The sequence below is a fragment of the Cucurbitaria berberidis genome (assembly GCF_010015615.1).
Source record: "Cucurbitaria berberidis CBS 394.84 unplaced genomic scaffold K460scaffold_4, whole genome shotgun sequence".
Lineage (NCBI taxonomy): Eukaryota > Fungi > Ascomycota > Dothideomycetes > Pleosporales > Cucurbitariaceae > Cucurbitaria > Cucurbitaria berberidis.
In genome coordinates, this window is record NW_024468938.1 from 4,453,012 (window position 1) to 4,479,762 (window position 26,751).

At 53.6% G+C, this 26,751-nt stretch overlaps 8 protein-coding genes across 8 annotated transcripts; 4 read left to right on the top strand and 4 right to left on the bottom strand.

The window, feature by feature from the left end:
- Nucleotides 1–1,706: 1,706 nt before the first annotated feature.
- K460DRAFT_379282 (uncharacterized protein) lies at nucleotides 1,707–5,099 on the top strand (the record flags this gene model as incomplete). The annotated part of the gene is made up of 3 exons (XM_040935154.1): nucleotides 1,707–2,929; nucleotides 3,449–4,239; nucleotides 4,657–5,099. The coding sequence occupies 3 exons, from the start codon at nucleotides 1,707–1,709 to the stop codon at nucleotides 5,097–5,099; spliced, it is 2,457 nt and encodes an 818-aa protein (XP_040786878.1).
- Nucleotides 5,100–5,336: 237 nt separating this feature from the next.
- Nucleotides 5,337–6,176, bottom strand: K460DRAFT_408606 (uncharacterized protein; the record flags this gene model as incomplete). The annotated part of the gene is made up of 2 exons (XM_040937181.1): nucleotides 5,337–6,094; nucleotides 6,143–6,176. The coding sequence occupies 2 exons, from the start codon at nucleotides 6,174–6,176 to the stop codon at nucleotides 5,337–5,339; spliced, it is 792 nt and encodes a 263-aa protein (XP_040786879.1).
- A 1,351-nt stretch (nucleotides 6,177–7,527) lies between these two features.
- Nucleotides 7,528–7,893, top strand: K460DRAFT_357927 (uncharacterized protein; the record flags this gene model as incomplete). Its single annotated transcript, XM_040932070.1, has 1 exon — nucleotides 7,528–7,893. The coding sequence occupies one exon, from the start codon at nucleotides 7,528–7,530 to the stop codon at nucleotides 7,891–7,893; it is 366 nt and encodes a 121-aa protein (XP_040786880.1).
- Nucleotides 7,894–13,024: 5,131 nt separating this feature from the next.
- K460DRAFT_162241 (uncharacterized protein) lies at nucleotides 13,025–14,760 on the bottom strand. The gene is made up of 3 exons (XM_040926892.1): nucleotides 13,806–14,760; nucleotides 13,483–13,746; nucleotides 13,025–13,426 (listed from the first exon to the last, which is right to left on the bottom strand). Exons 1-3 carry the CDS (start codon nucleotides 14,632–14,634, stop codon nucleotides 13,341–13,343), a joined length of 1,179 nt encoding a protein of 392 aa, XP_040786881.1. The 5' UTR covers nucleotides 14,635–14,760; the 3' UTR covers nucleotides 13,025–13,340.
- Nucleotides 14,761–16,008: 1,248 nt separating this feature from the next.
- On the top strand, nucleotides 16,009–16,689 carry K460DRAFT_357930 (uncharacterized protein; the record flags this gene model as incomplete). Its single annotated transcript, XM_040932071.1, has 1 exon — nucleotides 16,009–16,689. The coding sequence occupies one exon, from the start codon at nucleotides 16,009–16,011 to the stop codon at nucleotides 16,687–16,689; it is 681 nt and encodes a 226-aa protein (XP_040786882.1).
- Nucleotides 16,690–18,598: 1,909 nt separating this feature from the next.
- Nucleotides 18,599–19,924, bottom strand: K460DRAFT_369183 (uncharacterized protein). Its single transcript, XM_040933911.1, has 2 exons — nucleotides 18,971–19,924; nucleotides 18,599–18,785 (listed from the first exon to the last, which is right to left on the bottom strand). The coding sequence occupies exons 1-2, from the start codon at nucleotides 19,866–19,868 to the stop codon at nucleotides 18,694–18,696; spliced, it is 990 nt and encodes a 329-aa protein (XP_040786883.1). The 5' UTR covers nucleotides 19,869–19,924; the 3' UTR covers nucleotides 18,599–18,693.
- Nucleotides 19,925–20,109: 185 nt separating this feature from the next.
- K460DRAFT_290571 (EF1G-domain-containing protein) lies at nucleotides 20,110–25,169 on the top strand (the record flags this gene model as incomplete). Its single annotated transcript, XM_040929210.1, has 5 exons — nucleotides 20,110–20,139; nucleotides 20,206–20,395; nucleotides 20,568–21,305; nucleotides 21,356–21,630; nucleotides 23,421–25,169. 5 exons carry the CDS (start codon nucleotides 20,110–20,112, stop codon nucleotides 25,167–25,169), a joined length of 2,982 nt encoding a protein of 993 aa, XP_040786884.1.
- A 460-nt stretch (nucleotides 25,170–25,629) lies between these two features.
- K460DRAFT_290221 (uncharacterized protein) lies at nucleotides 25,630–26,430 on the bottom strand (the record flags this gene model as incomplete). The annotated part of the gene is made up of 1 exon (XM_040929184.1): nucleotides 25,630–26,430. The coding sequence occupies one exon, from the start codon at nucleotides 26,428–26,430 to the stop codon at nucleotides 25,630–25,632; it is 801 nt and encodes a 266-aa protein (XP_040786885.1).
- Between the last annotated feature and the right edge of the window lie 321 nt (nucleotides 26,431–26,751).

Here is a 26,751-nt window from a genome sequence, read left to right on the forward strand (position 1 = left end):
CGCCACATGGCGAAGAGTGTATTCAGATTGGTGTCGTACGCTTTCTCGCGCTCCATTGACTCAAGCGACTCCCGTACTATCTGCGATACACTTGGATCCTGGCCATTGCGCAGCAGGTGCTTCACCGTATCGGCGAATTGCTTGTCGAGATTCTTGGTGAAGGACTGGCCCGGGTTGTCGGCCAGGATCCTGATGAGCATAACAGCATTGTACTGGACATGTGGGCGATTGTAGTTTTCTTTGGAGAGGAACTTGCGGATCTGTTGTGCGGCTGCAGCGGCAGCATGGGGACTCGCGACGGCAGATTCGACGATAGTAGGGAGATGCAGCACTTCTTCGCCCTGGCAGCTGTCAGTGGGGTTTTTGGCTTGTTATCGCGAAGGGCATACCGAATTGGCCGCGCCAGACTCGCAAAAGAGCCTCTGTTTGCAGTTAGCTCTGTTGTTCGCGGTGTAGCGACATAGTGTGACCTACCACTCCCCTTGCGGCATTGGCTTCAGGCGTATCTGCATTTGGATCTGTATGGACATCTTGGGCTGGACGCGCTATCAGCATGAGTGCGCAAACAAGAGTATGAGTGCGACTCACACGATCGCTTGCGCATCAAGCTGCCCAAGTTCAAGCGCTTCTTGAGCTCCATGTTTGCGATATCCCAGCGGGGCACCTCGGCGATGTGGGACGGCCGCAACCGTACGATGCTGCGATGATTAGGGTCGAGCGCTCGGGAGTAGGACGACGCGATGTTCTGTTGCGCGCGTGGCAGACTGGAGAGACGGGTTAATTTCGTGGTTGCGAGATGAGGCCTCCAACGCTCTTCCAGATATACAGGCGGTCGCTGCGCCTCGCCGCCAAGGCGGTACACACATCACAAGCACAATGGCAACGTAAACTGCCGCGTACAACGTACAACGAGTGGCACTCTCTGCTCGCTATCCAAGAGAAAGCTACGCGTCCATGTTCGCATGCCCGTCCTCAAGCCCCGTTGTGTACGTCTGCACGGCGACTCTCCGATCCATGGCCGTCACAGAAGCACGGGTCCCACTTCCCATGGGACAGTCCGTTGACGGGTAGCACGCATGACAGCGTCCGTCGATCCATGTGACTTGGTGCTTGGCGTCTTCCTCTCAAAGGCGACTTTGCTTATTATTAAATGATGATGAGATATAGAGTTACTCGAGTGTGTGACAGGCGACCTTCTGGAGGCCGTCATGGTCGCCATTAATAGGTGAGTCTCTTGTCTTGTATATGCCCTTATTAGGATTATCCTTGGACCATCCTTGTTGGACAAACTACCAAGCGAGCTGAAACAGAGTTGCATCAAGGCCAAGTCCAGCGCAAAGTTGGCATCCAGTCGAGTTGTCCATAGTCACACCGCAACAACAGCAACACATAAGCCTCCTATCCCTATGTTGCCACTAATGTGAGGTCGATGGCGATCTGGTGCCTGGGCAAGCGATCATCCCCGCATAAACTCCAGCCGCCGCCATGCACGCCTCCCTGCCAGACGTCATTCTCACGCACATGCACACTTGCCCTTCGTGACAGCCTTGAAACGCCACGCATTAGCTCAGGTCAAATGGCAGCGACTATATGACAGCGACCATGACCCACAGCCCGCCTGCGTCTCGTGCAAAACACTTGCCTTCTGACCTCCGACCTCGTAGGCACCCGTCCATACCCTCTTTCCATAGACACCAAACGTCAAAATGGCGCCCGAATCCGCCAGCGCAGCGGCTGGCCGCACCAGACAGTACTTTCAAGAGAGTGAAGAAGACCGCATAACGAGAACATATGCAAAATTTCCCGAATTCGAAGCCGATATGCCCAAACTCGTGAATCGATTCCAGTTCTCCTTCAAGGACAACATTACATCCTATCTCGGTCGCAATAACCCCTTCTACCAGAACGTCAATCCGGAGACAGATTACGTATGGCTTCTCGACACTACCGCCTTCCAGAACCGATTAGGGCGGTGGAAAGCTGAATTCGTCGCTGCTTACTTTGTCCAAAACAGCGGCAAGGACGTGTCGGAAGTGGTGGCATGGGTCAGTGAAAAGATTGGCTTAGCAGATGACGAAGAAGCCAAAGCAACCATCGCGAAGAGAATCCAACCCTTTGCTGACTCGATCCTTCCCGCACACGCTGTCGAGATTGACCTCTTTGGCATGAACGTCAGACTCGGGCCTAGTGGGCGCGATGGCATCAGCTCGGATGAGCTCGCTGTTCCTGGCACCGACTACAAGGACGGCGAAGTTGTCACTTCCAAAGCCATCAACGCTGATGCAACGCCTTTCAACATCACCTTTGCCAAGCCAAAAGGTTGGGCTGTTCTAAGTGACATTGACGACACGATTAAGAAAACACTTACATCCTCGCCTGTTGGCATCCTGACGACAACCTTTGCCGAAGAGCCAGAGCCCATCAAAGGAATGCCAGAGCTCTATAAGCACATCGTCCAGAAGCTCGAGAACCCACCCTTCTGGTACCTCTCTGCCTCACCCTACAACTTGTACCCATTCCTACGCGACTTCCGCGAAACCTACTACCCGTCAGGCACCATGATTCTACGTGACGCATCGTGGATGAATCTCGGGGGTTTCCTCGCCAATCTCACTCAAGGCACCGAATCCTACAAAGTCGACCGCCTCGAGAAAGTGAATGGGTGGTTCCCCAAGCGCAAGTTCATCGTTATCGGCGATTCCACGCAATCAGACCCCGAAGCGTACGGTGAAGCGTATCGGAGACACCCCAAGTGGATCGGCGCAATTTACATTCGCAAGGTGACGGGTGTTGCAGAAATGGATGAGAACAAGAAGAATGATCCTGAACGCTTCGAGAGAGCGTTCAAGGACGTGCCGAGGGATATTTGGTATGTGTTTGAGGATCCGCAGGAGCTCTATGCGAAGATCGATGCTTTGCCGCAGATCAAGTAGGACTTGGCCGGCGCGGACATCTGCCTCTAGTATGAGTTGGGCATGTACACCTGGGTTCGGCTCTCGTTTGGCGTTTAGTTTGTAAGATACCATCACAGCATACTTGGGTATTTTGAGTTCGATACTGGGCGATTAGATATATACAAATTCATAGTCCCTGAGGCTGTAAGTCGTCGCTTCTCACAATTGATGGCTTGGTGCGTGTGGTTCAATCATTATTCGCGTTTCAACAGAGACGCTCGACAAAGGTCAGTCGTCCCAAGTCCACTGCTCGTCACAGGCTAACTTCGGAAGAGCATCGCCCAGCGCACAACTAAATGGTATTACCCGGAAGAGGAAACGTAGGTGAATGCCGTACAATACCCTCGCTCAGCAAGCTATTGTTGTGAAGAAATAGCACGGTGAAGGAGGACAATCACCTCGACTCATAATTACGTATCAATACAAAAACTCGTATCTCCAGGTTATCGCTACAAGTCAACACACAACCAGGCACACATCGCGCGATACCTCAGCATGGCGAAACGACCCTACGATGATACCGATCCACGACCCATGTACATGCTCCTCGTCCTTGCGATTGCCCTATGCGCCTATTCCTTCTGGATAGGTACCGTCTGCGTGCGCCTCTACTTCTACAAAGGCGCCCTTGGCCCTGAGCCCGAGAAATTCATCATTTTAACGAAGGAGCTTAAAGAGCGGTACCGCAAATCGATGCTCGCTGGCAACTGCGATGATGTACAACAGGACCTTGATTATCACTCCACCACTGTCAAAGACAGACGCATCACAGTGTTCCCGCATGTCGCTCCCCCGGGTCCTGACTCTCCAGAAACCATGCTGAACACGGCACTCGATCCTCGACGCTTCTCTACTCTGCCTACAATCAACCTCCAAGATGTCGCCGACTCTGACGATTTCGACGACCCCAAACTGCGCAGTTTTGTCGCAGAGGAGGTGCGCATCTCGAGGCTCCCGGCCTTTGTGCAAGACGACTGCGGTGACGGGTCGGAGTTTCCCGATATACCTATCGCGCTGGAGCCCATTGAGGAACACGCTGGCACGCCAGATATATCCCCGCTAAGAAAGACGGAAGAGTACCTGCGCTTAGGATTGAAGAGGGTAGATCGTAGCGAGTGGCTGGCGGTCGACAACACGTACATTGAGTTCCACGATGCGCGACACTCACTTCTTAAGATGAAGGAGACGGAATGTATCCAAGTGAAGCAGGAAGGCGAAACCGCGTGCGCAGAACTAATGCACGAAATTGTCGAGTTCGTGACAGAAAAGTACCCACATCACTTCAGTATCCGCACCAAGGATAGGAGGAAGTATATTCGCAACGAGCTTACGCAGGAGGAGTACTCGCTTGTACGGCCATTTGATCACCATCCTTTAGAAGTGTGCGCGAGGCTCGCAATGGAGGATTTCCAGATACTAATCAAGGGAGATTTCACTATGCAGTGGTATCTGTGAGTAGTCCATTGAATCTATTCACATTGAAGCCGGCAGTGAAGCTAACAGCCGCATAGACAAGCGAGCGCAACGATGTTTCCAGCAGGCTGGCACATGCACAAACACATTGGTAAACCTCTCGACGCAATCGTGAGCAATAGAAACGAACCCATGCCTCTCTGGGAAGGTAACGTGCCCCCCGTCCCAATCCCACCCCCCGCGTACAAGAGACCCCCTAGCATTTTACTCTACTAACCCCAGAACCCAGATCTACCAGATATTCTCAAGCTGTCCGACCTCTCCCCTTACTCCTTCGCCCCGTCGCTAATGTCCCGTACCGAGACATACATCCAGACCCGCCCCGACCGGCGTACACTGGGCGATGTACTCCACATCCAGCGACCGGCAGATTTCTTCGCGGGGAACATATTCAATCTCACGCCCAAGGACCTCCTTGTGCGCCGCGAGACGCAGATATTTCGCCGACTGCCCAAGTCAGCTGCTATTGTGTTCAGTTCCAAAACTAGCACGACGCGATTGGTTGAGTTGAGTAGGATTGAGAGGAGGGAACTGCTACGAGAGGTGGAGGGCTGGAATGAGGACGTGGCAAGGTTCAAGGGTAGGGATCTTTGGATTACGGCTGTCGAGGGGTATTGTTTGGGTAAGCCTGTCTTTAGAGATGATACGACAGTGTTTAGTAGGGGCTCTTAGTGTGCGGTAATCATGGTGGTCATTTATAAGATTTGGGTTGGCTGTGTAGTGCATTGCATCTACGACAGGTCGAAGAATCGTAGTGTGTGATTATGTAGTGTACATGGTGATTATTTTGGCCTTTCCACCAGTATCTGCTCCTCATCCGTACATTCTCTACCTCTCATGTTTGCGCCCAAAAATATATCCATATCACAGCCTAATGTCTGCGCGTGATGATTGAACTTCCACTCTATATCAAGATGAATTCGATATTCGATGCGCATAGTGCTCTTTGTATGGGGGCGGTGATCCTTCAGCATACTTCCTCGATCTTGCTCGCTTCGTCTCTCCAAAGACAGCCGCAGCAACCCATAGTAGCCACATAGACCCCGCAATGATTCCGTACGCGATAACTTGGCCTCGGCTGGGAGCAAATCCAGTAAACGCAGGTGCATCCGAAGCGAGAAGTAAGCCGAGACCACCGTTAATCATGCCCAGTGTGATGACGACCCGTCCAAGCCAAAGATGTCCATAGGACCAGACTGTTCGGCGATTGTATTTCTTGAACTGAAGGTGGTGGACGAAGCCGAGTATAGGCTGGAAGAATAGTAAGACGAAGACCACGACTCCGATGATTGGGTGGTAGCTGTCTAGCAAGTTGACAGGAATGCTGTTGACCATCCAAACGCCGATGCCGAAGGCTGCGATGTATACGAGATAGGCGAATAGTTGGAACAGACCGTGGACAAGCCACATGCCACGGAAGGATCCTACGCGGATCAAGATGGCTCCGACGGGGAAGAAGAGGACGAATGCAAGTGCAGCGAGGACGCCATGCGCCACGATGATCTTTTGACGACTGTTGACAAATGCTTGGGATGCACCACCCCGTCCGCCGCCATATGATCCATAAGATCCATAACTGTCGTCATCTCCGTAGGTACCGTAGTTGCCTCCTGAACCTGGCCCATAGCGACCACCAGGCCCGTACTGAGCAGATACCGCAGTTGCTGCTGCAAGGTGGTAAGCTAAAGTCCGCAAGTTGGTCACTAATCAATTACCGAAACTGAGTAGAATCACTCTCGGGCTGGACATGATCGTAAGTTTGAATCACGATGCCAAGAAGGACGATGAGAGGGAGAACTCGAGGAAAGAACAGAAGGAAACACCTATTACTTATTCACAACCCTCCTAAAAGCCGGTCTAACAGCACAACGCTCGACGCAGCCAAGCAGCACAAGCCTGTTCAGACAAGCCCTCTCCGGACCCAATGTGACGCAAATGACGCTGTTCATAGCAAGAGATATTCGAGATTACGCGTTGCCGCAGAAATCCGAGCAACTGGAGTGGTTGACTTTGGCGATCTAGTCCAGAGTGAGACCGGCCTTCACCAGCGGAGAGCCGATGTATGTGAGATGTCGGTGAAACGGGTGCCTGCAGCCCCGACTTCACATATAGGGACGTGTGCCTAAGGCTGCGGACTTTGTTGACGTCGGTCTACGAACACGGTGCGAACCTAGCGGCAACCTAGAGGCATCTCGAGGCCTCCATCTCAAATCAGGCACGTGTTCTCGCGATGGCGCTCGGTCGCGTGCTGGTAGCCTTGCGCAGGCTTCCAGGTGGCACGCGTTCAACGCCGCCATATCCTATCCGGTGTTGGTCATGAGCTGGAGCAGACCTCTTCTAGGCGGCAGTAGCACCTTGCTTCGTGGTACCGAACGGCTGTTAATCCCAGGAACCACGGCTAGTTGTCCAGGCAGGTGTGTGATAAGCGAGTCTGTATGGTCCTCGAGATACCTCTTGTGTTGACTCCATCCTAGGACGGTTGGAAGTGAAGTTTGACGAACCATCTGATCATAGAAGACGAGACTAGATGCTGCCGTGTACTCGTCGCAGTCACCATGTCAAAGAGTTGTGACTCCGCACAGCCACGATAATTGTCCACGGGTATGGACAGGGAGCAGATAACGGACGAATGTGCTACTTCGCCACACGCGCGCAGGCCACGCGCCCCTTTCGAAGCAGAAATTGCTAGTGGAGTCGAGAGGAAAAAGAGGTGAACAATTTGCAATTCGATGAGTTGTGCAGGTGTCGTCGTAGTCATGACTCCGTGCTAAGCCGAAGTTCGGCTGTGCAATGTGACCAATCACGCGCCGGCACGGATCAACTGCGGGCCCTATTCGCTGTCACTCTGGCATTTTGCCTTGACACACACCATAGTGCGGCTCTGAGTCACTACGGCTGCCTTCTGACTGGCGCATGATGTGACATGGCGCAATGCTTGCACATTAACTAACATATAAGTCACGGTATGTATGTATCCTGCTTCTCCCCTCTCACTTTTCGAGCTCATCTGGAGTCTTCGCTTTGCGAAGACGACTTGTCGTCCCCTCTTCCCCCTTTCCCCTCTCACCCCATCTCAATCCTCATCAATAAATAAACCACCATGGGCAAGCGTCACAACAGAAAGCGGACCAGAAGCCGCCCGCGACATCGCGACAGCGTCAACATGCAATCAAAAAACCATACTCGAAGCGTCTCAGTCGATACAACCTCTTCCACTTCAACAATACATTCTTCTATTCAACCTTCGCCCTATCCTACTGCACACTTGCCGGCGGACCACTGGCACCAAACCTATTTCGCATGGCAGAACCGGCTCCGGGAAGAGCAAGAGCGGAACCAGGAGGTGGAGGTGCAGCGTCTTCGGATCTTTGGTGGTGAACCAGGTGACGAAGTAAGCCTTCTTGAGCCAATGATGAAAGTGGTTACGGATCTTTTTGACGGGTTCACCGACTACGAAGATCCGTGACACACTTTGCAAGCACATGCCCTTCATCACACATCTCCACTCCACCTCTGCATTCCCTCTCTCCACTCTTGTCGCGACAATATAAAGCAAGTAGCAAGGAAGCCTAGCTTATGAAATTCATTTGCAGACTGGTTGAACTCTATGGCTTGCACGATACACGACCGCAAGCACAAGCGTGTAAACAACTACGATTCGTTTGAAGCATGATGATGCGATAGCTGGAAAAACCGAATATTTTCGGAAAAACGATGAACTCTAGTAGCCGGTCGGAGGCGTGGGATACCACCTGGGCACGGACTCGTAGCAGTGAAGACGATGCTCGATCGACTAGGCTGGCTCGGTTTGCAGTCATTATCGGATCGGTCCAAATTTGCTCAGCCCTAGGACTCCGGCTTTACGTGTGGGCGGTGGATTATGGGCAAACAGGGCATTGAGGTCGGCTAGATGCGCGCTAGGTGCTTGTATCTGTTTGAGTCATGGACTCGCAAATACAAACCCAGTTCGAGCGTCGCTGCCTTTGTCGAATTGTTGAAGGACACACGTATTGGGTGGAGGAGTCATCATGCCGGAAATCAGCTTAGCTATCTGCTTCTACCTTCAACGGGCGGTCTTGGACCGCAATTTCCGGGAGGGCGAATGGCAGTTTACATGTTCGGATATATATTTTAACGTAGTCAAATATTTTAAACTCTCTATCGGCGTCCGCTTCAACTATCCCTACCAAGTGTTCGTGCTTAATCACTATGCAAGATCTAGGAGTGGAATATCGCGCTATACCAGCAGAGAACACTGCAATTCAAAGCTTGTAATCATGGCGAGCAACCAGTACAAAATAAAAATATCTAATATCTAGCTAAACAGTTACAAAGTGCCCTCGTAGACGTCCACACTGTTCGGTAGAGCATGGACCCTGTATGAGTATTCTACTCGGGTGCTCCTTCCTCTTGTAAAGCCTTTCACTTTCACCCGAGGCACAGTATCAGCAGCGCCGTTTGATTAAAGGTATCTTGCTCTTGGCGCGCACAAACGCATCTTTGGCGTTTGTTTACTTTTCTCGCACCTGCTATTCTATTTCTCACTCCACTGCACTTCAGCGATAGCGCACACAAAATAACAGATTCGCACTCAGAGTGGAGTCACTGAAGGAACCGTAGTTACATAGCAGGATTCATCGATAGCGACTCCACGTACGTACAGTCTATCGCAACAAGCCAGGCGCAGTGCTAACGCCCACCAGCACACCATGGCAGCAGTCCCCCCATTCCGCTTCCTCGACCTCCCAAAAGAGCTGCGGCTCATGGTCTACGAACTCCTCCCCGTCATCACGCGTCACCACGCCATCAAGTTCCGACAACATCACGAGGACTTTGCTTTCACGCTGGTTTCCAAGCGCGTGCCCGGTGTCTCTATGCTCGCAACTTGTCGCCAGATCCACGACGAGGCTGTCACGCTTCGTAGGACCATGAAGGTACTAAACACGGAGCCACTTCGCATGGTCGCGCACTGGCGCGCTGTGGATAGCGAGGTGATGAGGATTGTCTTGCGCTATGCATCTGAGACCGAGGGACCTACTACGGGGACCACCGAAGATCTGGAGCAAATCTTGCAGAGGGCTAAAGACTACCGCGATGGAATAAATCCGCCACCTGACACCAGGTCGGCGGAGGAAGACCTCTACTTCTTACGCTTCTTCGGCGTCGCTTCACAAGAATCCTCCCGGCTACGGACCATCCACTCCGACTTCACATCGTACCATGAAGTATACGCAGTTCTACACCGAAACAGCGCATCTGGTCCACGTCGCCGGGTGGAGATTGCGGTCGACTGCACGCTCAGTTCTACAGAAGCAGCAAGTTCGCTCGATTCCAGCTGCCTTCACTTCTATAACTGGCTCAGTGACATGCACGATAAACGGAAAGGCGATGTCAACATGCACATCAACCTTCGACCGATGCCCGAGACGGATGACGTAAAGGTCAAATTGGAGTGTAACTATGCCTTCTGGAACGAGTACAATCCTCCTAGTGTCTTTGTAGGTAGGAGGTGGAGCTATGAGCTGGGAGATTGGGTTGAAGGGGAAGAGTGGGCAGACCTGTGGGCAGCGGGCGAGAAGTCTTGAAGCGAGCGTCCATGTGGCATTATTGCCGGCGGTCGAGCGGACTGTTTTTCTGGGGGAAGCAGTGACAAAGCGTCTAACGGCAACGAAAGATGTCGACACGTGAAGGAGGAGATTATGTATAGTAGAAAAGAATGAAAATGGCATCACCATGGCGTAATACGCATAATCAAAGATTATCAAAAGCCCAGAGACACTAGAAAATGAGGAAATACCCGGAATTTGCATACAGTTAGTCGAACCATACCGCAAAACCCCAGACCGTCATACAACAAAAAAGCCCCCCAGACCCAAGTTTGTGTAAAATTTCAAAAGCGGGTGGGGCGCAATTTCTACTCGATACTAAAAACACATTGCATGTGCTCGACGCAGGCACAACAGCAATGACAACAAGAAATTCAACATATACCGTGCGACGCGATAGCGCTGGGAAGAATACACGTACGACATTGTGGCTGCCACGCTGATATGCCAGGCGTCCACCGCTCCACGCCCAGGGTTTCAGCTCGTGTCGCATGTCAATCTGTAGTGGATGCGCCGTGGTAATCGCCAAGGAATGCATGTGGTGTGGAACAGAACCTTGGAACCGCCACGCAACCTCATTCATGGACGACTTCTTGTTGAGCGGTTTAACGGATCATGATGATGACGGACGGACGCATGTTGTGTCCCTCGCCCCCTCCCCCACCCGTGAGATGCAGGCATGGATCATGAGGGGAGCGGGCGGTCGAACAGATTCTCTGCATGAAGCGGCCGGCGTTTCTGGTATGCTCATGCGCAGCTTCGTCAAGAGCACAGTATGGGTTACCGACAGGAGGGGCTGGTGCAACGCTACCTTTTGTTCGCAGGAAAATATGACAGATTTCTCGATGGTGCAGGGTCCCGTCATCCCTTGCGTAGCCCATGCTTGGAGAAATCGGGCTGGACTAGGTGACAGCTCTTGCTCTTCCTGGGGGGGGGGGGGGGGGGGAGTGGATTCGAGAGGAATGGACGACACCAATTAAAGGGTTGTGTTCAATTGCGTCGTATGACACAATTTTCTAAAGCGCACAAGGGAAAATAGTCATCTGGCAATCGGACGCTGTTTCCAAGGGTTGCAATCTTGTCCTTGCATCGCGCGATGAGCGCAATCCTCTCTAGTCCAGCCGGGAGTCTGTTCATCCTCTAGGTAGAAACACGAGGAAACACGGTAGGTTGCGCACGCCTATATTGTTCCGCAGATCCTCTCAAATCTAGGAAACATGTAGTGTTTGGCAAAAGGCATTGTGGTTGAGAAGCTGGGAGGGGGCGTCGAAAGGGCGGTTGGCCTCCTCCGCTGTCAGCTGGGTGTGATGGGCGCAGGCGCGACTGCTCCCAGGACGGGGGAGACGACCGGCTCGTCTCCCCCAGGCAGGATCCGCGGAAGCGCGTTTATTGGGTGGCGGCCGGCTGCCGGCTGCATCGAATCCGCTCGTGGTGGCTGGACACGCGAATCGTGTCTTGAACATTGCGAATGCATCTGAAAATAGCAACTTGGAAATGCGACAGGTCAGACTATCAGAATCCTGTAACGCTAGAATACTGGGTTGAAGTGAACGGTGAGTACAGTTGCACGACGACGGTGCGTGACAGCGGGCATGGAGTGGAGTGAGTCTCTCTGGAGGACTACGAGATACACGAAACAACAAGTGCGTGTTTTGGAAATCATGGATAGATGATGATGATACGAAGGACTGCGCTTGGTATTGGATCCTGGGCTATTTATTGGAGAGGCTGCATGCATACTATGATCTGTACGATCGCCGTCCATTTTCAGCTGCCGACATGACGCGCCCGATGCTGCAAGGTGACAAGATGTGACGAATTCAAAGGCGCGCATGTCGATAGACTTTGAACCTATTCTGGAGGAGACGCCCCTGGTGATCTCGTCCAATTTCCGTGCCCGTGGTTCTGAACTTTACTTCTTTCGAGACAGCCGAGGCCTTGAGGCTGCTTGACTTGCAGCGATACCGCGCCACCCAGTTGCGCACATGATCGAGTTCCTTTTGGTCGGATTGAGGCGTCGAATCAAGCGAAACGCTGGCTGTTGTGGTTTGGTTCTGTCAAAACGTGAGGCGGTGATGGCGCATGTAAGTGCATGTATTCGTATTGTGAGGCGAGAAGAACAGGAAGTGGAGTCCGGTCTGATCCCTGCTAGGCAAGGAAGGGGCGATGCCACCGTGACCTACACTACTGTACGTACACATTCTGCGCAAACACCGTCGTCGTCGTCTCCAGCTATACCGTTTGCGGGGAAGGATTGCAATGAAGCGGTAAGATTCCTTCCATGATACCAACAACATGCCCATATGCAACACTTGCGGCCCAACCACCCTGCCCGATGACTAGAATCTACATGCATGCAGGATGCAAAAGCTGGCCCAAGAACCCGACAAGTCCATGACAGCTTTCGCCACGCCCTTGGAACTTGGGTTTGGACGGGGCATTGCCGCCCAATTCCCGCATCTGCAATCTGCCTGTTCGCCAAACGTTCCAGGTCGTTCGATGTGTTGTCAACCGTCACCGGAAACTGGTCCAAGGATCAACATACCGGTGACTTCTCTGCACACATCCATGTTCATGCTCCACAATAGGCTTCATCCAACTCATCTTTCCCTTGATTATCGTAAAACTCTATCGAGACTAACCAACGCCTGCGTCAGTCCGTTTATCCCAACCTGACCGATCCCGACCACAAAAGCAATTATCGTTTCACATTCCACACATGCCCCATTGCTCGTGCCAGCACATCATGCCCTATCCCTGAGATCAACCCGATACTCGTGTCATAGATAAAAAAAAACCGTGGATGCCAGTTGATATGCGATCGTGATACGGTTGCCCTTCAATCCGCAGATCATCCAAAGCGGAAAGATAGCCGGAGACGGCTGTGAAAGGCCTGCTGTAATGGCGCTCGTAATAGAAGCGCTCAGACAGCTAAGGAAAGGTCCGCGGATGCAGATACACTTGACACAAAGAAAGCAATGCAGCTTGCCGCCCCGATACCGTATCCAATGCCCGTCGCTGTCTATGGTAGTAAAAAAAAAGAAAAGATGAGACAAGTCAATTAAGCGCCGCAGGTCCAATAGATGTACAGAATATAGGCGAGAGAATTATTCGCGGATACGGTGGCGAATCCGCCTCGGTAAGCGCCTTATAGGAGGCTTGGAAATATCATGAAAGTATCGACGTATACGGACTTGGAGTAGAGCAAGCCTCTCTCGCCGGCCAAGCCAATGCGTTGCTACAGCGGCGCTCGAAGGCGGCGCCAGGGCAAGCTACTGAGGGCTGTCGTTATCGAAAGAGGATGCGATCATCGCCTTCGTGCTGTGGAGGTGGGTCGCTGTGCGGATGAGCCAGCTCCATTATCTTCGAGGAGGTCGAGACAGGAAGTCAACACTGCTCAAGGGGTTAGAAAGGCGCCAGAGACATGGAAAGGGGGGCTCGGCACTGACTCGCGACTATTTCCTCTTCCCACACGCCCATTTGGTAGTCTACTAGACCGTGCTTCTCCATAATGTCACAATTCTTGACAAGCTGGGTGCCCATTTTCTCAAGGAAGTCGAAGTCAATCAGCGTTTTCGGCGGCTGCGGTCGCTGGCCCGTGTTGACCATGTCCTGTGTCATGGCTTTTTGCTTTTGCAGAGTTGCAAGCCAGCAAGTGTTGAACTCCTCCCATAGCTTTAGTCGCTGCGTGTAATGGGCCTCGTCGTCGCGCACTAGGCCTGTAGTCAATTCAGCTGCTCGTTCTACTTTGTGCCTGCTAAAGAGGACTCACCTAGCGTCTCAGCCCAGTGTAGCAGCCAGTCCGACAGTCTGTACAGCTGGGCTCCGGCTTCGCTGAGCCGGCCATCCCGCACGTGCTCGAAGGTCTTCTTCAGCTCCGTCTGGTAGTTGTTGTAGAAGTCGTCGTATTCGTTACTAGCAGCACCAGCACCAGCACTTTGCGGCTCGCCATAATTGCCTTGAGAATAGGCCCCTTGGGCAGTTGCCTGGTGTTGATCTGCCATTGAGGCGGCGGTGTAGGCAGGGGCAAGGGCTTCTCGTCCGACCGGGGCCTGGGGTGCTGTATATGCTAAGGAGGGGTATTGTGAAGGGACGTTTTGCGTGGCAATGGCAGAGGCGGGCGCGCTCGTGGGCCCACTCTCATAGTATTGCGGTTGTGCAACCCCAAAGCCGGTGCTGAGGACTTGTATAGCCGAGTCCCTGTTTTGCTGGTATTGTTCCACAGGTTCATACTGCGACGACCCTGTGCCGGGGCCTTGCGCGCCAGGCACACTATACATTACACCCTGCCCGTATGGCGCGTACTGCTGTGACGCCCGCTGGGGCGGCTGCTGGTGCTCGGCTGCGTAGTCTTGGGCGCCATAGGAGACGCTCGAGGGCTGAATCGAGGGAGTAAACTGTGGACCTTCGCCGTAAGCGTAACTGTAGGCGCGACTTGCTGGGGCGGGGACAGAGGAGGGCGGGGCAGGTGCAGTCAAGGGCGGTTGCCTGAAGCGATCGGATGCGCTTACCACGGGATATGAGGCCTGTGGTGGAAGGAGCGTGCCTTGCTGGCTCGCGTAACCTGAGGGGGTCTGCCGCGGCCGACGGTCATTGTCCATTCCACCCAGCCGGCCTTTGAGCTGCAGACTGAAGGGTGGTTCGAGAGCCCGATAGCCCAAGGGCGAGACTGGCGGCGTCGCGTAGTTGGCCAGCTTGCAGGCTTGAGGGGGGAGAGGGAGGGGGAGGTAGTAGTGGAAGAGGGGGCGCAAGAGTCGGAGAGCAGCAGAGGGCGAGTGAAGGGAAGGTTACGTGACGTGACGTTGAGGTCAAGAAGATGGGAAGAGGAGCAGTGATTGGATTGGGGGGGGGAGATGGCCTTGGAGACGGAAACAGTCAACAAGAATGGACCAGGAACGTGGCGGAAAAGTGAAGTGGGGGTGGAGGAGGTGGTGGTGGTGGTGAATGACGTCCGAATGGGAAGGATGAATTGGTCGTGGAAGGCTCCCAGGTGGATTGGATATAAACACGGCCCTGGCGCGTCGACCAGTATATGCCAATTGAGCCCGGGTGCAGCAGGGTCGCTGAGGCGCGGAAAGGGTCCCAGGGTTATCCTCGCCTTTGCACGAACGAGGATGTTGACGGTCGTGTGTAAGAAAATCCGGAATTGGCACTCCCAATGCGGAAATGTGGGCGAATATGCTCCGACCAGCTAGACACAGCCTACCAATGGACACGAGGTTCGTCGAGCAAAAGCAAGTGTGGAGAACCCTGTGGGCGGTGGGCGCTGGCGATGAGGCGACAGTTGGGCGAGAGAAGGGTGAAGGGGAGTCCTTGCAACCTCAGCGGTTTCCAACGAGTCGGGCGACGAGGGAGAGCAGACTAATTAAGAGATCGTCTCAAACAGCGTGGTGCCTGCGTCCGGTAGCTTAACGGGCCAAACGTACACTGGCTTCCTGGCGAGAGGAAAGTATATGCAGGAGTGAAGGTTAGCGTTTGGTCCGAGACCAGACGGAAAGTGCGACAGAGTGTCAATTTGTAAGCCCTGGACGCCCTGGGCCCACTACCAGCAAAAGAAAGAGAGGGCCTGTAGGAGAGAGTTTGCTTGGGTCAATTGGAGCGGAGCCCGTGCGAGATTTCACGTCACGACGACAACAAGTGGACAAGTGGGAAAAGGGCTCGACGTTCGGCTGGCGTCCGGAAGAGGATCCTAGGGCTGGCTTGAAGTGGGGGATGGGCGCAAGTGCTGGGGTAGGTAGCTGTAAGGTGGACGGTCGGGGGGACAGACGGGAAGTGAGGGCACATTGGGGAGCGTGTCAGGCAATGTGTGTGAGAAAGTGTGTGTGTGCGCGAACAGAAGCAAAAAAAGAAAAAAAGGATACTCCGTCGCCAACGCGTCACGCCGGCGAGCAGTCTGTAAATACATGCATGGGCCGGGGGGGTGTTGAGGCCGTGCTGGGTACCTGAGGAGTGGGTGTGGCTGCACGCCGGCTGCCATGGACTGGCGAGTGAGAGGCATGACTACCATCTCTAGAGGACAGCGTGCCATGAGAAGTCTCCGATTTCCGATATGGTCAAGGCGGGCCTTAGAGAAACCCTGTCTGTCTGGCCGCCATGGTTACAGATCGTCGACCTTGGGTGGATCTGCAGGCGCCTGGGCAGCCATCCTGCAGGGCATCATCGCATCTCCTCTGTTGAGCTTGTTGTCGACCAGGGCTCACCACCACGACCACCACCAGCGCGAGATGCCTTACACCGACCGCAGACTCTCCCTCTCTCCCTCAGCTACTACCTGCAAAAACTCGTTTCGACTTGCTCGCCTCTGCCCCGCACGGCTCCACAGCGGCCAAATGTCGCCCATGAACACCTACCTCCTTCTCACCCAGCTCGCCTTGGCAGACAGTGACAACCTCGCGCCACACAGCAATGGACCGTCCACCAGGGCTGAAGGTGCAAAGGGGGCCAAATGCTCAAGGAACACGCTCCCGAGCTTGCTGGTCGTCGCGGCCATGTTTCATGCACCAGGTCGTTTGGTAGTCGGGGCGCGCCTCATTCGTTGCTCTGCTGCCAAATCATCAAACAACTGTCGAACAGACGAGGAGGCATCATGGTGCCATTCGGCCTTCGCCGGGCGGGCGCTGCAAGGGCTGGCGGGCGGCGTCCTGTGTAGTGGATGATGATGATGATCTCTGGTGTTAGAGTTTAGGGGGGCAATTTCGGCATCGAAACTCCATCAGGCTCCTCATCTCTCTCATGTGGGATCCCGCGTAGTGCAGGGGTTCGCGCGTGGGCGGCGATCGCCCTCGCTCCACTTTCCACAGCCTCACTCGTCGATCCCACGAATAGAGACGTTCCGTTTTACACTGTCGGATTGACGCAACCGTTGTATACTCAACATGCGACTTTGCAATCCCGACCTTGACGGCTCGCTCCTCCAATCTCTTCCTGTGCGAAGCCATTGACTAGGCGCGATCTCGGAGGGACCTGCCGACACATCTCACTGGCTTCCGCACTAAAAAACTACCGTCATCCTTCTTATACCCCTGCTCGCATCCATGCTAACCTGCAAGGTCTAATTTAGGTGTCAGAACGCCTCTGAGTGACACCGACAGCATCAAGTGGAATGATTTCTGGCCTCACGGGCCTCTTTCCGCCGCCTTGCCTGAGTGACGAAAGCATTCACGTGGGCACGTCGACGTCTCAGCCATATGGTAACCTATTTTGGCAGGTTTATCTGGATGAACACCGCCTGTGCCTTGCCTTGCTGATTCCAGTTGCCCGTGGGCTTTTCTGCGTCGTTCAAACTACCTGGCTTTAGCAAGTGTTGTGGTTGTGGTTGTGGTCACAGAGCGGACGCCAGGTGCGTAATTTCGATCCTGCCGGCGATTGTTAACCGGCCCTGGCTCCCGTCTCAACCTCCACCGTGACGTTTCATGAAATGAGTAGGCTGACGTCGAACGCGCTTCGAGAAGGTTTCATTTCGTTCGGAAACTAGCATGACTAGCTACCACGCCAAGGCCGCTTCGCCGACCCAAAGGGCTGCATCAACAAGTCATCCTAATAAGGACGAATACGAAGCATGTTCAGACTTCAGGGAGTTTTATCCACTTAAGGACGAATCCAAATAATAAAGTTTCATGAAAATGCAGCAAGAATGAGTATTGACCTTCTAACCGCAAAGACTACTTGCACCGAAAATGCCAGCACTAACTACCACCATCAAGGTGCGCATCGGAGCAAGACCTTTGCGGTCGCCATCACAATGCGGAGCTGTGTGTAAAACCAGAAACACGACTGCCGACCATCTACAATCGGCCCAATTATACACGGACCGGACGAGTCAAGACGGTCAAGCGCTTCTCTTTTGCAATTTCCTGCGACACGTAGTCAAATCTTCTGTACCATTTCTTCAATGTAGGTCACCAGCAGAGGCCACTAGGCTTAGGTACGCAAGTTCCATCAGCCTGGTTGCCGCACCTATATCACAATGGGCACACGTATACTGCGAAATATCGACACAGGGATTAAAGCGAGGGCCGATAACCCTAGCGCACTTGGATCACCTCAAAACTGACCTCAGCGGCACGGCCAAAAGGAAGTTTGCTGCAAACACCTATATGTGTACATTTTTATGCTCTACCGTTCGTCCTCATGTACTCCACGGATCAATGCCCATTTACCGGACCACTATTCAGAATTTGCCAAGAGGAGACGACATGGGACCGTGGTTGGGCCGAACTGCCTGCAGATCTCCATCGTAGCCCTGTCACACATGATACTGGACCGAGGCAGAGATATTCTAGGAAATAATGAGGCGCCTGATAGAGTTCTACTACGGGGCTTCTAGCAAGCCGAAAGTCGAGTCATTGCCACCGACGTAGGGTGTACCTCGACACAGACCTCTGAACATGTTCACATGGGAGTTCTGGCTTTGTGGTCCTTTGTAATCTGTGATACGCTGGCTTCAAGAAATACGGCCTGTATACCCGCTGCTGGTTGCACCGGTGCTCACCTGTCAGCATGGATCTTTGCAAGCGTCTCCACCTGTGGAGAAAGCATACGTAGAAGCATATTTGTCACTTGAGAGGCTTGTCCTTCCAACTTGGCGATCCTGAATTCGACTACGCTAACAGGCAAAGTGACCGACGATATACATGTACAATATACACAGAGGTGAAACCTCAACGCTTGACCCAGGTAGGCATCTTGCGCGCCTTGACATGACCGGCCTTCTTCCTCTCCACCTTTCTTGGATCGCGGGTCACACAACCGGCTGTGAAGCAGTTAGCGCTCGGGTTCAGTTTACGCATATTCCGTTTGTTTGAGATCTCCAAGGGTTTGTTTACAACACGTGTGACGCGTAGATGGGGGATTTGTCAAGGACACGGAACCCATGTGGAAATGACAAACAAAACGGCAAAAAGAGGAAAGGGAAGGGTAAAAGCAGGTTGGACTCACCACGTCGAACCGCGGGCTTCAATGCCGGCTCATGCACTAGCAATGACTTTGCTACTGCCAGCATCATGGCCTCGGCCTGACCTGTCAAGCCGCCGCCTTGTACCAGAACGAATACATTGTACTTGTCCAGCCGCTGGGTAGCCTTCAGTGCCCAGACAGCGCTCTCTCGGTGATGCAGCCTGCCGAAGAACTGGGAGAGAGACTTGCCATTGACAAGCACCTCGCCCTCTCCCTCTACTAGCCAAGCAACCGCAGACGATGTCTTTCTGCGTCCAACGCCCTTGGCTCGCCCAAGCTCATCTATCACACCAGGCTTCGGCTTGATGTCGCCGGGCTGGCTGGCTTTTTTGTATCGCAGCAATGCCTGCGTGACCTCCTCAGGCACCACCGATGGGTTGATGCAGTTCAGTCTCCGTACCATGTGCATCATCTTGTGGTAGCGCTGCGTCTTGACGGGCTCGTTGGTCATGATGCGGTACTGAAAGATGGTCTTCCATGCCACCTTGGGTGCTTCGGCGGGCGATATGACGGGCAGAGTAGCGACTTTGCGGAGGAGGGCCGAGAGCGCGAGGAAGTCGTCGGTGAAGGTGGGCTTTGCGCTGAAGTAGGATGGTGATGCTGGCACGACACGCAATGTCCGCAGCATGCTCCTGTCGCCCTTCTTTCCGTCCTCTGCATCAGCCTCAAACCTGATCGGCGGTGCAGCCGTAAAGGGCTCCTGTATCTCCCCCTCTGTGACATCTGCGCGCCGTGCGGTCGTCGTCGAGATGCATCGTGCTACCGAGGGAGGGAAGCTCTTCTGCGCACGCCGAGTCGTCCATTCGCATTGGGGCCTCGATCGGCTCCCCAGGCTGTCGACAGCCTTCCACAGGCTGCGTGAGAGCTCTCTGCTCGACATTGCGCGTTCAATGAATTCGAAACGCGCAAGAAAATGGTAGTCGTAATTCCACGGCCGTGATTGACCATGGGCCCTGCGCGCCTCTCCAGAAAAAGCTGCCAAGCCGGCGAAACTAAATTGCGCTGGCACAGAATCTTCGACGAGGAACCCCCCACTTCGACCCAGCCTGTCTTTTTTCTTTCCCAACCACCACCCGCTTCCCTACTGACTGTACTGCTCAACCACGGTTACCATTGCAATCATGTCGTTCGGCAAGCTCTACAGCTACGCGGTACGTCTACTCCCGCCCATGCTGGCTACAACTTTTCGACTGCATCTTCTAACAGCACGCCATTAGGGTAACCCGCGTACCACGTCCCTCCTGGCCGTCGCCAAGGAGAACGGCCTCGACATCGAGTTCGTCGACACTGAGCCTGCTAAGGGTGTGTCCGCCGACTACCTGAAGCTCAACAAGCTTGGAAAGGTCCCTACCTTTGAGGGTGCCGACGGCTTCGTGCTCTCCGAGTGCATCGCCATCGCTGTCTACCGTAAGTGCACTCGATGAACCCTTTGATTACGCGTAACATGATGTCGAATGTTTTATCATTCAGTTATCCCTGTCTGAAAACTATTGTTGAGAACCATATATTCTGATTTGCGTTTACTACACTCTTCCGTTTGAACAACCTCCAGAGGTGACTCAGAGCTGACGCATCGCAGTGGCCTCGCAGAACGAGAAGACGAGCCTCCTTGGAAAGACCAAGCAGGACTACGCCACCATCCTGCGATGGATGTCCTTTGCCAACACTGAGGTCCTCTCCCCCCTTGGTGGCTGGTTCCGCCCCATTCTCGGCCGCGACCCCTATAACAAGAAGAACGTCGAGGACTCACAGAAGGCTGCCCTCAAGGCTGTCCATGTCCTCGAGGAGCACCTCTTCACCCACACCTACCTCGTCGGCGAGCGCCTGACTCTTGCCGATCTCTTCGCCGCCAGCATCATCGCCCGTGGCTTCCAGTACTTTTTCGACAAGAAGTGGCGCGATGAGAACCCCAACGTTACTCGTTGGTACGAGACCGTCTACAACCAGACCAGCTACTCGGCTGTTGCTGGCAAGCTCGAGTTCATCACCGAGGCGTTGAAGAACGTCGCACCCAAGAAGGAGGGTGGTGAGAAGAAGAAGGAGCAGCCCAAGGCCGCCGCCAAGCCCAAGGCAGCGGAGCCTGAGGAGGATGACGAGCCCGCGCCGGCCCCCAAGCCCAAGCACCCGCTCGAGTCCCTTCCCCGCGCCACATTCGTTTTGGACGACTGGAAGCGGAAATACTCCAACGAGGAGACCCGCGAGGTTGCCCTTCCCTGGTTCTGGGAGAATGCCAACTTCGAGGAGTACTCGATCTACAAGGTTGACTACAAGTACAACGACGAGTTGACCCTCACCTTCATGACTGCCAACCTGATTGGTAAGTGTACTCGACGATTGGTACTCTGAACTATGGCTAACTTGCACAAGGCGGTTTCTTTGCTCGTCTCGAGGGCAGCCGCAAGTACATCTTTGGTGCTTGCTCGGTATACGGCGAGGCCAACAACTCGATCATCAAGGGTGCTTTCATCGTTCGCGGCCAGGAGGCTCTCCCCGCTTTCGACGTCGCCCCCGACTATGAGAGCTACGAGTTCACCAAGCTCGACCCAAGCAAGCCCGAGGACAAGGAATTTGTCAACGACCAGTGGTCATGGGACAAGCCCATCACGGTCGACGGCAAGACATACGAGTGGGCCGACGGTAAGGTGTTCAAGTAGATGCTTTCCCAGGATAAGGAAGGTGTTCGATTTGATAATGACGCGGATGACTTACGACCTGGCATGGACAAGGTTATGAGGCACGGATTTGGGATTGTGGATGGGTATTAGGCAGCTTTTGGTAGATAACTCGTACTACCGTGGCCCGCATATAGAGGTCAAAATGCAGCACAAGATGTCTACGTCGCCAAATTTTGAACACTTGCTCGTGATGTGACGCCTAGACTTGGATACGAAAAAGTACTTGGAGCGTATCATGGCCCAGACTTCAGTATGGGTTTGGGTGATTAGCTATCTGTCTATCTTTGTGTGCCACAATGGGGCGCTGCTTTCGGTTTGCCCTCAGATCTAGGCTTGAGGGCACATTCTGTGGGCTGGACCCGGCGTATGGAGGCAGTGAGCGTGTGTCTGACGTTGGGCAGTACTCGGGTTGCGCCCTTCCCAGAGCCATCACCAGGACCCGATGGTGGTTACATGTTGGGGGTCTAAATGGCGTGAGAAGTCTCTCTTGGTACTCTTCATACGCTTTGTCATATCTCTTTCAAGGAATCATTCGTGCTTGTGTACTTTTAGGTGAATGAGCAGGAGACGTGTCTCGGCAGTGTGTGTGTGTGTGAGGCAACCCCAGATCTGGGCTCGAGGTGGGCGGGGAATGGCTTGCATGTGTGGCTTGACCCTCTGAGCGCTGATTGGCTTTTGTGGGGCGGCATGAACAAGGAAAAGGAACAGGCTGATTTGCAGGAGGATAGGTGCACATCCATCATGTGCAGGCCTGGCCTGGGGTGTGTCGTTCTTTCAACCTCGAGTCCTTCGACTCTGGGCTTCTTCTTCTTCTTCTTCTTCCACAATATCGCTATCGCCATCGCCTTACAACGAGGGTTCCGACGGTTTGCGCGTTGAGTGGGCCAGCGCTTTCAACCGTGATTCGAGGCGCGTAGATCTACCGACGCAAGGTTGATCCGAGCACGCTGGTCGGTCGCTGTCGTGCGAGTTGGGCGATCGGATTGCCTAATACGCCTTGAAGAAGCCCGTTATAGAGCAAGGGATTAGTTGGTTGATTGATTGATTGATTGATATCCGAGGGCAACCGACACACCTAGTGCTGGGTTCAAAAGTACGCACAGGGCTGCACAGGGCTGCACACATCGGCCTCCTGCGTCAGCTGTCAGTGGAGCGAGCCTTCGTTCGTGCTGTGCAACCCTCGACCACCCCTAGGATTGTGCGCGACTGCCACTTGCGATAGCTGGCTTGTACAATTGTTACTCGTACCCGTTTGCGATTGCTAGATGCGGGGGGAGACGGTCGATTGCTTCTTGGAATCCAAACGGCTCCCTTCCTATCAGGACTCGAAACCCGCTGCATTCAACACTGCTTTGCTTTGAAGATAAAGAAGATTTCTCGCGTCATCGCCACGTTTTTGTGTCGCTGTGCCGTTTGGCAACAGACATTGCCTTCAAGAGTGGGACCAGGGAACGTGGCTGAGACCTAGTACCTCATCACTGGGAGAAATCAAAAGTGTACAAAGAGATAGACAAGAGGCTGAGACAGAGCCAGAAAAGCAAGCAGAAGAATAAGCGTCGAGGGAGAGCCCAAGACGCTGCGGGGATGAAAGAGGGTGATGGACGAGAAGTTCGGAGGTCATCCGGACACTCGAATGAGCCTGCTATACAGGTGATATGTTTGGTAAGTGGTGGCTGTTACCGTTCTTTTGCATTTGCGCAAAGTAGCATAGAGCCGTTGAGCATTGCTTTCATAGACAACCCTACTAACAGTAATAGGGCTCTGGGGGCGGACCAAGCGAAGATAATGTTACTGGATTTCTTGTGCGCTCTACGGCTACAAAGTGGTCTAAGAACTCCGTTATCGCCGTAGATGCAGGCTCCCATCTCGCAGCAATCACCCGCATATTGGCACAGGACTTTCCGCTCGTCTCCAATCCAGATCCACCGGTCCCGACTCCACGGAACGGCAGCGGTAGTGGCGATAGTAAGGAAACCGACGCTCCATCGCCAGGCACCGCCCCACTCTCCGACGATGAGTCTGGCGCCGAGACACCAATTTCGGAACGGGAGGTGCCCGTCACTTTGACGACATTGCAGAGGGGAGCTTTTGCCGGATTGCCATTTCCCCATGCGAGTGCAAGAGCAAACGCGTTGCACGTAGTAAGGGAGCATATCTCGACGTATCTAATCACGCACCCGCATCTAGATCACGTATCGGGCTTCGTTATCAACACAGCAGCGTTCCATAATACATCACGGCCGAAGCGGCTGGCAGCGCTGCCGTTCACAGTCAACGCGATCAAGACCCATATCTTCAACAATGTCATTTGGCCGAACCTAACAGACGAGGACGGAGGTGTAGGTCTGGTGACATTCCAGCGACTTGCCGAGGGCGGTAACATTGCTCTAGGCGAAGGAAGTGGTAGAGGTTTCATTGAGGTCTGCGACGGCCTTGGCGTGAAAGGGTTCAAGGTCAGTCATGGGCACTGCATGCGAGGACCGGGCCATGTACATCGTGGATCGAACGCAAATCTACCAGAAACACCGGGCATACAACATACGGCTCCGGCTCAACACCTACCAGATGGGCGCGAAGGCCGCTCGTTGAGCTTTTCTCTTCCTACACAGAGCGCACCTGGTACTCCGGGCTTCAGCGCGCCAGAGCAAGGACGAAGAGCCAGTGGAGTTGCGGGATTGTCAAACGATCATTGTGTGATTGACTCTACGGCATACTTCATTCGCGCCGACTCTACATCCACCACGCCAAAAAGAGAAGTCCTCATATTCGGTGACGTCGAACCAGACTCTTTATCCCTTTCACCCCGCACAGCACTCATCTGGGCCGAAGCAGCACCCAAGATCGCCGCCGGCATTCTAAGAGGTATCTTCATCGAAGTCAGCTACACCAATGCCCAAGCCGACGCAGTCCTATTCGGCCACCTCGCACCGCGACATCTCCTCACCGAACTAAAGAACCTCGCCGAAATGGTCAAAGAATCCAAACGCGAGCACGAACGAGAAAAAGAAGAAGTGCGAAAAGGCAGGAAACGAAAGCGTGCAAGTAACACCCTCCTTCTCGACGGGCCCACATCCGCAGATCATCGGAAAGCCAAACCTCTTCACCTCGGCGTAGGCAGGACCATCGACAGCCCCCTCATGGGCACAAATCCACACACCGACGACGAGCAAATGACAGACTATGCCCCCTCGCGCGACGCAACCGGTACCCACACGCCTAACCCACACACCCTGCGCGTATCCCACCCCTCTGCCCCCGCAGCGCTCAATCTGTCCTCCGTGTCCACCGAGCACAGTCGCGCGTTACTAGCGGCTGCTTTTGACTCGCCGCTCAAGGGCGTCAAGGTCGTCGTGATCCATGTCAAAGACTCTTTTGCCGATGGGCTGCTCATGGGCGACCAGATCCTAAGGGAACTGCAGGAAGGGGAGGAGGAGCTTAAGAAGCAGGGGCGCGGGCTGGGGTGTGTGTTTGAAGTCAGTCGGAGTGGGGAGAGCTATTGGTTCTGAGTTGAGTTGAGTTGAGTTTCTACTTTGTTGTAGCGAAGGGGGGGCTCTTCCCTCTCCTTGAATAGACGCAGGCGTTGGTGGCTTATCTCGGGCTTCGGCCTTTTTTTTGTTTTTTGTCCAACTGGTAATGCAACTTGAAATGCGTTTGTCTTTTGCGCTTCTACGGCTTTGTTTCGGCGTTGTAGTTCTTGTAAGCAGGTTGGCGATTCAGGCGACGATGTACGATTATCAAAGCTTGTTTTTGTTTCCTCTCTCTGCTCAGTGGCTTCTTGTCTATCCTCTTCAGCGTGTGTCCGCACCTATTATTACATTTCACTCCTCATCTTCCGCCTCTTCCCACGCTCCTCTCTAGTCATTTACTTCTAATATGCTTACTCCTCTTGCCATTTCACATCTGCGTACAGGGTGCACTGTTGGGTTTCGAAGAGTTTTGCTTCAGCATGAAGCGGCATTGCTTGTCTCATCGACCCGGACCATCGATTTCATGCGGTTGAACAAACCACGAATGACGACCACTACCGACAAGCCTAGCTGTTATCTGTGGCATGTTTTTCGCGCCGATGGATCGCTCTTCCTCGAGTAAGGTGCCCGACACAGCATACGAGGCCTTGTCCTTGAGACATGCCCCCCACGCCAGACTTTTCTCTGTGAAAAGCCCGATACAACAAGCGACATAAGGGCTTTGGTGGATAGCTAGGAACACCGTCTCTCGGGCAGCTTCCTTTGTGTTAACTTCTTCTTGGTTGGTGGGATGCGGTATATCTAGTCGTACATGCTCGTCATCCAGGCTTCGGCTTCGATCAGGGACGAGTGCTTTGACACCGTGATTCTCTACAGCTTGAGAGAGAATTTTGATCCGACCCGTAGAACTGAGATACTCGCTTCCATCCAACAATCCTTCTCTTGAGAATGTATATGCGCCGTGTTTGAACGCTCCTAATGTGACGGAATCAATTGTTGAATAGACGCCTATAAACTCGCTTGGCCGGGTGTTGTAGGGGTACGGCTCATACTCCAGGATATACAAGAGAGCGGACGCTTGAAGTTCTGAACGTGTCAAACTGCGCTTCTGGAGTCGGTTACGAGGGCGTTCATGTAAGCTCTGGACTGTCGGCGGTTTGTGTAGCTTGCCGTAAAGTTGATTCCTAGCGGCTGGCTCGCTGGACGCCCTTTTGCGTCTTTTCACTTCGATTCTCTCTTCATACTTTACTCTGGCATAACCGCAGATACCACCGAGGGCTCCATACTCATTGCGTCCCATTATGACCAATCGGCACGTCCTGGACTGCACGAAACGAGTGACGGGAAGAAGGAAAAGGGGAATCGGTGACAAAATGCTGTCAGGTGAGGCCTTTCGCTGTTTTCCAGGACCCGCGTAACTGGTCGTTTCACCATACGAGCTATATACAGACGTGCGTGTTGGTGAGGCAGACCCGCGTCATCCACTTGGCTCAGCCACGTTACTAACCACTTCTAGCTCGTTTTTATACAAGCCTCGTAACGAGTTGCAACCGCAGTCATAAGAACAAGAGAAATGGGAGATGCCGCTGTTAAAGACACATTTTAGCATTTCATTGGCAGT